Source organism: Emydura macquarii, unplaced genomic scaffold, assembly GCF_026122565.2.
Source record: "Emydura macquarii macquarii isolate MOO-44397 ecotype Brisbane River unplaced genomic scaffold, CSIRO-AGI_Emac_v2 contig_2948, whole genome shotgun sequence".
NCBI classification, from domain to species: Eukaryota; Metazoa; Chordata; order Testudines; family Chelidae; genus Emydura; species Emydura macquarii.
Window position 1 is genome coordinate 1,008,696 of NW_027133085.1, and position 10,606 is coordinate 1,019,301.

At 43.2% G+C, this 10,606-nt stretch overlaps 1 protein-coding gene across 1 annotated transcript in view; it reads right to left on the minus strand.

Annotated features, from left to right (window-relative positions):
• Positions 1–9,039, minus strand: part of ELP2 (elongator acetyltransferase complex subunit 2) — a 106,231-nt gene extending 97,192 nt beyond the window's left edge. Inside the window, exons 1-3 of the mRNA XM_067569913.1 lie at positions 8,905–9,039; positions 8,072–8,150; positions 678–748 (exon numbers count right to left, since the gene is read on the minus strand). Coding sequence (XP_067426014.1) covers positions 678–748; positions 8,072–8,150; positions 8,905–9,039 — 285 coding nt within the window. The remainder of the gene's footprint in view (positions 1–677; positions 749–8,071; positions 8,151–8,904) is intronic.
• Positions 9,040–10,606: the final 1,567 nt, after the last annotated feature.

Consider the following 10,606-nt stretch of genomic DNA (forward strand, 5'->3'; position numbering starts at 1 on the left):
GAACGATGACAGCACAGCGCTGTGGGACACCTCCTGGAGGCCAATTAAGTCAACTGACGCAACACTCCGTCCATGCTGACTCTCCATCGACCTCGAATTAAAAGCTACAGCTCTCTCAGGGGTGCAGTAATTAAGTCGATGTTACAGTTGCATTAGATCGGCAGAAGGTACCTGGTAGCACAGACGCAAACATTACCAGGTCGACGTAAAGATGCTTCCATTGACCTAATTTTGTAGTGTACACCAGGCCTAAGAGAGATGAGATTATGGAAAATAAGTGTACTACATGATGTCAGGGAGTGAAGTTTGGAACAGGGATAGAAAGTCTTTGAAACAAGCTAGGTAAGTCTATGATCTAAGTTTTTTTTAATTAAGGCTGCTTTTAAATGAATCACAATGAATTGCAGCAGAGATATTTAGGGATCGGATTAAACGTAATCATGTGACAGAGAATAGCCACATTCTGCTCATGCAGGAGTTCAAAGAGATAAGACATGGAGAAGGCATATAAGAGTTGCAATAATCTAAATGAGATAAAAAGGTGTAAATAAAGAGTTCAGAGACGTAGAAAGAAGTAATTTAACTTACTAAATACTTCCCGGGTACTATGCTTGAAAATAATAATAAACGATAAACTGACCGTTTTTAAAAAAGACAATATAAATATTTCTGCCTACCTGCTTATTCTGTGTTTCCCATACAATGAGCTGTTTATCAGATCCTCCAGAAATTAATTCCATCTCAGCAGCTGAAAAAAAATTTAAAAATTAATATTATGTGAACCCTTCCTACTTTTGATTGCCTGCATAAAGTAACAGTTATTTTGGTCACCGAACAAACAAAGCTACTTGATTTGTATTGTAGAAAATAAATTTTCCCTGAAAACATGAGAATTGTTATAGCTAAGAATGCTAAAGTGCTGTTCCAGAGTAGGCATACCATTGAACACATATGGGGGGAAGGGGAGTAACGAACAAACAAACCGACTTTAATGCTTGCAAAGTTTTTATATGAATACAGTCAAGGGCATGCCTCTTAAAAAGCACTCAAGAAACTTAAATGTAACTTATTTGTTTTGGGTTGGAGACTTTAAAAAAAAAAAAAAAAAAAAAGACACTGATTTATAGAATCATAAAAATGTAGGGCTAGCAGGGACCCCAAGAAGTCTTCAAGTCCAGTCCCTTGCATTGTGGCAGGACCAAGTCAGCCTACACCACGCAGACAGGTGTTTGTCCAACTTGTTTTTAAAAGCTTCCAATGATGGGGACTCCATAACCTCTCCTGAATCTTATTCCATATTTTAACTACCCTTATAATCAGAAAGTTTTTTCTAATATCTAATCTAAATCTTTCTTGCTGAAGAGTAAGCCCATTACTTCTTGTTTTACCTTCAGCAGACATGGAGAACAATTGATCATTGTCCTCTTTATATTTGAAAACTTATCAGATCGCCCCTCAGTCTTCTTTTCGCAAGACTAAAAACAAGCCCAGTTTTTTCATCCTTTATTCGCAGTGCAGGTTTTCTAAACCTTTTATCATTGTTGCTTTCCTCTAGATTCTTTCCAATTTGTCCATATCGTTCCTAAATTGTGGTATCCAGAATTGGACAGAGTATGCCAGCTGGGGCCTGACCAGTGCCAAGTATAGAAGGACAATTACTTCCTGTGTCTTACATACAACGCTCCTGTTAAAGACCTCGGGATCCTACTGGCCTGTTTTGCAGCTGCATCACATTGACAACTCATTCCATTTGTAGTCCAATATAACTCCCAGATCCTTTTCTACAGTACTACCACCTAAACAGTTATTTCCCATTTTGTAGTTGTGCATATGATTTTTCCCACCTAAGTGAAGTACTTTGCACTGGTCCTTACTGAATATCATCTTGTTGAATTCAGACCAATTCTCCAATTTGTCAAGGTCATTTTGAATTTTAATCCTGCCCTCTAAAGTACTTGCACTGCTGCAGCTTACTGTCATCTGAAAATTTTATAAGCACACTCTCTACTCCATTAGCCAAGTCATTAACGAAAATATTGACTAGCACTAAACCCAGGACTCACCACTGTAAGACCCCACTAGACACACCCTCCCACTCTGACAGCAAATCATTGACAACTATTCTTTGAGTATAGTCTTTCAACTAGAACCCACTTTATAGTAAATTCACCTAAACCACATTTCCCTAGTTTGCTTATGAGAATGACACGTGGAACTGTGTCAAAAGCCTTACTGAAATCAAAGTATACCAGGTCTACTGAATCCCTCCTCCCCCATCCACTAGTTCAGTAATCCTATCAAAGAAGTTAAATTGGTTTGGCATGATTTATTCTTGACAAGTCCATGCTGACTATTTCTTATAACCTTATTATCCACCAGGTACTGGCAAACTGTTTAATAATTTGCTCAAGTATCATACCCAGTATTGAAGTAAAGCTGACTGATCTATAATTTCCTGGGTCCTCCTTGTTCCCCTTTTTAAAGATAGATATTATGTTTGCCCTGCGCCAGTCTTCCAGGACCTCTCCCACCCTCCAGGAGTTCTCAAACATAATTGCTAACAGCTCCAAGATTGCTTCAGCTTAAGTACCCTAGGATGAATTTCATAAGAACAGACGTACTGGGTCAGAACAACAGTCCATCTAGCCCAGCATCCTGTCTTCCAATAGTGGCCAATGCTAGGTGCTTCAGAGGGAATGAACAGAACAAAAAAAAAGATTTATCCCATCATCTATTCCCAGCTTCTGGCAATCAGAGGCTAGGGACACACTGAGCATGGGGATGCATCCCCCACCATCCTAGCAAATAGCCATAGATAGACCTATCCTCCATGAACGTATCTAATTCTTTTTTGAATCCCCCTATAGTTTGGGCTTCACAACATCCCATGGCAATGAGTTCCACAGGTTGACCATGCTTTGTGTGAAGAAGTACTTCCTTTTGTTTTTAAACCTGCTTCCCATTAATTTCATCGGGTGATCCCTTGTTCTTGTGTTACGTGAAGGAGTAAACACTTCCACTTTCTCCACACCAATCACCATTTTATAGACCTCTATCACATCTACCCCCTTGGTTGTCTCTTTTCCCACCTGAAAAGTCAGTCTTTTTACTCTCTCCTCATACAGAAACTGTTTCATATGCCTAGCCATTTTTGTTGCCCTTCTCTGTACCTTTTCCAATTTTAATACATCTTTTTTGAGATGGGGTGACAGAACTGCACGCTGTATTCAAGGTCTGGATTTATAGAGTAGTACTATGATATTTTCAGTCTTATATATCCTTTTTCTAATGGCTCCTAACACTGTTAGCTTTTTTGACTGCCACTGCACATTGATCAGAGATGTTTTCAGAGAACTATCCGTGATTCCAAAATCTCTTTATTAGATTAGCTAATTTAGACATTGTCATTTTGTATGCATAGTTGGGATTATGTTTTCCAATGCACATTATTTTGCATTACCAATATTGAATTTCATCTGCCATTTTGTTACCCAGTCACCGAGTTTTGTGAGATCCATTTGTAACTCTTTGCAGTCTGCTCTGGACTTTACCTGAATAATTTTGTATCATCTGCAAATTTTGCCAGCTCACTGTTTACCCTTTTTCCAAATCATTTATGAACATGTTGAACAGCACTGGACCCAGTACCAACCCCGGGGGATCACCACTATTTACCTCTCCATTCTGAGAGCTGACCATTTGTTTCCTGTCTTCCAAACCACTTACTGATCCATAAGAGGACCTTCTAACTCTTCTCATGACTACTTACTTTGCTTAAGAGCCTTTATCAAAGGCTTTCTGAAAATCCAACTACGCTATATCCACTGGATCACCCTTGTCTACATGTTTGTTGATCCCATCAAAGAATTCTAATAGACTGGTAAAGCATGATCTCCCTTTATAAAAACCATGTTGACTCTTCAACAAATCATGTGTATCTGTAGGTCTGATAATTCTGTACTTTACTACAGTTTCAACCAATTTGCTTCGCACTTAAGTTAGGCTTACCAGCCTGTAATTGTCAGGATCACATCTGCAGCCTTTTTTCAAAAATGGTGTCACATTAGCTAGCCCCCAGTCATCTGGTACAGAAGCTGATTTAAGTGATAGGTTACATACCAGAGTTGTTAGTTCTGCAATTTCATGTTTGAGTTCCTTCAGAATTTTGGGAGAATATCAGCTGGTCTTGGTGATTTATGATTTAATTTATCGATTTGTTCCAAAACCTCCTCTACTGACACCTAAATCTGGGACAGTTCCTCAGACTGATCACCCAAAAAGAATGGCTCAGGTGTGGGAATCTCCCTCACATCCTCTACAGTGAAGACCAATGCAAAGAGTTCATTTAGTTTCTTCACAATGACTTCATCTTCCTTACATGATCCTTTTGCACCTCGACCATCCAGTGGCCCCACAGATTGTTTGGCAGGCTTTCTACTTTTCTGGTGCACTTACATTTTTTGCTTTTCATTTTTGAGTCTCTGGCTAGTTGCTCTTCTAATTGTTTTTTGGACTGGCTAATTATACTTGTACACTTGACTTGCCAGAGCTTATATGCCTTTCTATTTTCCCCAGTAAGATTTAACTTCCATTTTTTAAAAAAAGATGCCTTTTTGCCTCTAACCATTTCTTTTTACTTTCTTGTTTAGCCATGGTGGCACTTTTTTGATCCTCTTACTATGGGTCTTATCAGGCCCTGCTGACTTGAGTGATCTCACAATCAAAATATTCTTTAACATATTCTTTCCCTTTTTTGGCTTGCATTCCTTCCCCCTGGTTGTCAACAATAATTGAACAACACATTTAATACAATGCAACATTCCCACTTCTTCATTCAGAAATTTAGTTCCCAAGTTCTAAGGAAATAAGTTTTTCCTAGTTTATTTTAACCACATAAGTACTCAGAAAAAAAGGAACTTTATCCAATCAAATGTTAGGATGGGAAGGATAGGAAATTGGACTTATAATGGAAATCTAGATGCAATTTTTATAATGAAGTCACTACACTCCCCCTTAATCTCCCCAACCCCACCCCACATACACACCCTTAATTCTATTTTGTTCATTTGAACATTAGACAATTTTGCAGAAAGCGTGAAAGCAGAAACACATTTTAAAAGGTTCACACAAGGACATTTTTAGTATAGGAAGCACAAACAGCAATACCTTCAACTAGATTTCCTAAACATTTCCATTTCAGAAGACTTTTTTTTGAACAGATCATGACATTCTCAAACTCACATATTACAATTCTTTATAAGGTATTACAAGACAATGCATAGTAAGTATCATAATCCACAAAACTCAAGACTATCAACAGTCTGGAAGCAGGATCACATAATGCACTACAGTAAATCACATTTTCAAAAAATATAAGTTAAGCACGCTTCAACAAATGTGTAGTTTGCCAATGCTTTATAAGACAAACATAAAAATACAAATAAGTATTCAGAGAAGAAATCAAATGCACTCTCTCATCACTCTAACCCTGGGGCATGGAACATGGAGCCTGATTAAATGTCCACTGAAATCAGTGGGCAGATTCCCTTTGATTTTAGTGGATGCTGGATGAGGCCCCTGCAGTATTGTAAATTTTATTTATTTTTAGAAGAGGACTAATTTCACATCTACCAATAGAGAACTCCTTAACTTTGTGTCCTACTTTGTTTGTTTAATTCCATTTTAAAGAAGTTTTGTAATAGTTTTTTCAGCTTCCCTCCTGTTGTGTACAATGGTCTTCTCAGCCACAGGGAGTAAGTAGTCCCAAAATTAACATCCAACATGCCCTCTTGAAGGGCCTGAGAAAAAGCATGAAAGTTCCCTTCTCTCACAGGAATACATGTGCTTAGTCAGTTGCTCTACTTATTTTAGCTATCAAAAAACCCAATGAAACCGACTATGCACAAAGAATCCTCAAAGTAAACAAAATGAAAATTAGAAATACTGTAATCTTTCAATTTTAATTCTAGTGGTTACATCTACATACAAAATTTTCTTTAATAAATATGATTTTCAAGTTCTCTGTACACCTGGAAGCTGCTGCAGCACTCTCTGCCACCACCTAGATTCAAGTTCTTCACTACTGAAGAAGCATGGGGACAGAGGAGAAGCTGTCCTTTTTAAAAGAAACAATTCACTCCCCTATTTAAAGAGCTTCTGTCACAGACACAAACCACCAATTATGTACTGTGAAGAACACAAACATTTCCCCACAGCAGTTTACCTGCTTTCCTTCTCAGCCAAATTGGAAGCAGCTGCTGAGCAAGGAGTAGATAAAAATAACCCTTTTAACATGCTCTGTTATCAGCTCAAAATGAAGTCACATTGTTGTCTGAAATGTTCTACCTGCGATCTTTACAAATCACACTTAAAGGGACAGATCACCCTGAGAACCAAGTATAGAGGATACTCCATGCACAGATCTCTCTAGGTACATGGAAGTGGCTCAGCTGCCCACTCTTCCCCCTACCCCAACCCACACAATCCAGACTCTTCAGAAGGCTCTCTGGCTGGTCCACAGGCTGCACAAAGGGTTGAGGAATGGAGTTGGGGGCAGACTGGAGCAACAGGGGGCTGGCTGGTGTAAGATATATTGTTCCCCTCCTAGCCCAGCACAAGACACACAAGCAATATTAATAACTCTTGGTGTTTTAATTTTGACTATTCCACAAGTATCACAGCAGCATGGTTCCAAAGAATCTGCACAGCCAAAGGTAGGTCAATGGCTACTAAGGGTCAGGGCTGCCCTGCCACAGCAAGACCTTGGATGTATGGCTCTGGTCTCCAGCAGATCCCCTAGGATCCACCAGATTTCTGGATGACTTTTTCCACTGGGCAAAAAGAAACAAGCCTCACCCCAGTGGGATAAGGTGAAGAATACCTGCGAGTTTTCCTAACCATAAATCCCACTCTTGCAGGTTTTATAAAAGCCATTGTCCCAAGACTATTATAACAGATTATTAGTGATAAAATTAGTTATTTCTAGTTTTACTTTGTGCTGCAGACAGCGCTTTCTCTATAGTCATTTTCACTGTGTCCCTGTATTGGTTTTAATTTTGCCCACACTTAACATCTGCGTAGCTTTATTCAAATTATTAGCCCCATTAAAGTCAACAGTATTACTCAAATGAATAAAGTTATGCACAGTAGAACCTCAGAGTTACGAACACGTTGGGAATGGAGATTCTTCATAACTCTGAAATGTTTGTACCTCTGAACAAAATGTTATGGTTATTTTTTCAAAAGTTTACAACTGAACTTAATACAGATTTGAAACACTCCTATACAGAAGAAAAAAATGCTGCTTTCCTTTTTTTTTTTTTTTTTAGTAGTTTACATTTAACACTGTACTGTACTTGCCTCTCTCTCTCTCTGACTGTGTACTCCTGGTTCCAAATGAGGTGTGACTGACTGGTCAGTTCAGTAACTCTGGCGTTCATAACTCTGAGGTTCTACTGTGTGAGTTTAAGGATTTGTTTTCACAGCAGAGTTAACTCAGGGCTGGTGTACACTGGGAACTTACATTGGCACAGTTACATTTCTCAGCAGTGTCAAAAATGTATGTCCCTGAGAGATGTAGCTATGACAACGTTCTCCTGGTGTAAACAGCACTAGCTACTGCCTTTTGGGAAGATGGATTACCTAAAATGAGAGACAGCAGCACCCACTGCTTTAACAAATTTAGAGTGAGCACAGCACCAGTGCACAGCATAGCCATTCACACCCAACCTAAGCTAACCCAGGTGCCAATAACACAAGTTAACTCTAAAATGAAGCCATTCCTCAAGTATTTGTAGGATTAGATCCATGGTCTGTTTCTCATTTGACTGGGTCTTTTGCCAAGCACCAGAAGAGAGACCAGCATTTTTATAAAACAGCAATGTACAATAACAAAACCAAAAAAACTGACAAGTGGATTCGAAGGCAGAGAACACACAAGAAACTACTTAATCCACATTTTTAAACTCACAGCATCCAGGACTCAACTATTCTCAGATGAGCTCATATTAAGAAATCGGTTGTAGCAGAGAAGGAAAAGGGCATTTTTAAACATAACTTGTTTAGTACTTACAGCCATTTTTGTTGTGAATCCACTTTACACAATTAACTCTACCAACGTGACCATTGAGTGTAGCGACTACTATTCTTTTCTGAGCAAAGAAAGAAAACAATTAGTTGCGGAGCTATTCCTGAAAGAATGTATTTAAAAAAACAAAAGGAGAACAGGTTAACCACACTGCCAAAGCTTTAGGAACAGACATCTCTGCCTGGGCTTCCTGATGTGCAGGACAGCTTGCTCAAGAAGGAACAAGGAGTAGGGAAAGAGATGACAAACTCTGCTTCACAGTAGCATTTTTAACAACGGGCGGCTCCTCCCTGTGCCCTGGGTAGCACGTCCCCCGCCGCTAGGTCGGGCTCGGGCCCGGCCACACTCAACACATAGGCGTAGTTAAAACGTGCGTTTCCACACTGGTAACGGGTGCTGCCAGCCCCAGGTGGGCTCCTGCAGACACGCGCGGCTGGGGGGGAAAGGGGGGGAGCCTCTGGGCCAGCCTGGCACAGCAAAGCGCAGGGGAACTGGCCCGGCGCCCGGCCGGTGCAGTCGCGGGGAGCTGCGCTGAACCCACCCGCGTTAGGGCGGGGCTGCGGGGGGGGCGCTACACTTAACACGCCGCCGCCGCCGCCACACCGGTGCTGTCGTGATGACAACACACGAGGCGCGAGAGGCGGAGTCACAGCCACGGCGGGGCGCGCGCGGACCGGTAGAAGGCAGCAGGGCCAGGCTGAGCAGCAGGAAGCCGGGGCCCGGGCGCGTGCAGCGGTAGCTGGGGGAGGGCACGCGGCGGCGGGGGCGGGGATCGCTCGCTCGCTCACCCGCTCGCTAACCCGCCCCGCCCTCCTTACCTCGGGGTCGTAGAGCACCACGGAGCGGCAGCTGCCGAAGGCCACGAGCCCGCCGCGCCCCCACGACACGACTCCGCCGCCAGCCCGGTTCGCGCAACAGGCAACGTGACAGACGCTCAGCAGCGGCGCCGCCATTTTGCCGCCCGCCGCGCCGCGCTGGCCGCCTTTGACCTCACGTGACGTCACGTACGACCCACCACGCAGCTTTGTTGTTGCGCCGCGCGACGCGCGTAGGAGTTACGGCGGTTGTGGGCGGTGCTAGCGGCAGGGGGCGGGGCTGGCCTGGCCGCTGTGGCTGAGCGCGGGGCGGGGCGGGGCGGGGCTGGCTGAATCGTGGCGGGGCGGGGCGGGGCGGCTGGGCAGTGGGCGGCGGGAGCAGGAGGGTCTTGTCAGGATCAGGTGGGGCGAAGGCGGGGGGGGCGGGCAGTGCTCGGGTGTGTCTTGTCTAGTTGTCGGGCTCGGCTCGGCTCGGCTCGGCTGGGCTGGATGCTCCTGCAGCCTTGGCTCATGGCGCGGGGCGGCAGCAATCAGGGCAGCCCCTGCGCTGGGAGCGGATGGGGCTGGGGTGTAAGCGTGGGGGCTCCGCTCCTGCTGCCCGCCCCTGGGACACCCCACCTCAGCGTTACTCCCGGCCTGCAATCCCTGGCTCCGAGCGAGGCGGGAGGCCTGTCCTGTCCTGATGTTCAGATTTGTGCAGCGCGAAGGAGGCCCGGCACCAGCCTAGTTACAGGAGGAGACAAGCGAACACACAGGGGACACTTCAAAAGTAAAATCTTTTGGCAAGTCAACAGTTTGAAATGAGAGATTTTCCTGGCAACTTCATCCTCGCTGTATAACGGGAGCCTGGCTGTGTCCGCAACATCCCCTCTAAATGCCTGGAGAGCAGATGCACTTAACTGGTGTGTTACACACACATACACACGCTTGTGCTGAGTCTGATAATGTTTGGGGCCGATTCTGCACTCTGCTGTGTCAGTTTTTATGTCAGGGCTAGTCCACTCTTAAAACTTAGAGTGGTACAGCTGTGCTGCTGTAAGCACATTTGTGTAGCTGGCTGTAGCAAGCTCTCCTGACCATGTAATAAAACAACCTAAACAAGCGGTGGTAGCTATGCTGGTGGGAAAGCGTCCCTCGCCGATTTAGAGCTGTTCACACTAGTGCTTATGCTGGCAAAATTTATGTTGCTCAGGGAGGTGTTTTTTTCACACACAAGACCTTAGTGTAATGAATTAAATTCATAATAAATCTGGTTTAATTGCGTAGACAATCAGGCCCTTGTTTCTGAAATGAGGTTTTGAATATTTGAAAATCATAGTACCAATTATCTTATTTGTTTCCTTAATTTAATTGCACACCCAGTATTGCAAAGCCCAAGTGTGTAAAATTCATTCACCAGACACCCAAAAATCAAAAAAAGTCTGAAAACTCATTAAATGTTACAAAAACAGTAAATTGTGGGTTCTTTTTAGTTGCCCTTATGGTTGGTTTGTTTTGTTTTTAAATTGGCTAGTGCACTTAGGTCATATTTTCAAATTCCTCTCCACAGCCATGAGGCCTAGAACTGTACTTGTTTTTTAATGGAAGCTGAAAGTCTCACATAACCATGTGCCTCTAGGACAGGGGTGGGGAACCTTTTTTTTGCCAAGGGTCTGATGGTGGTAAGCGGAAGACGGCTGAGTGTCCGCCGCCGAATTCCCCCCCG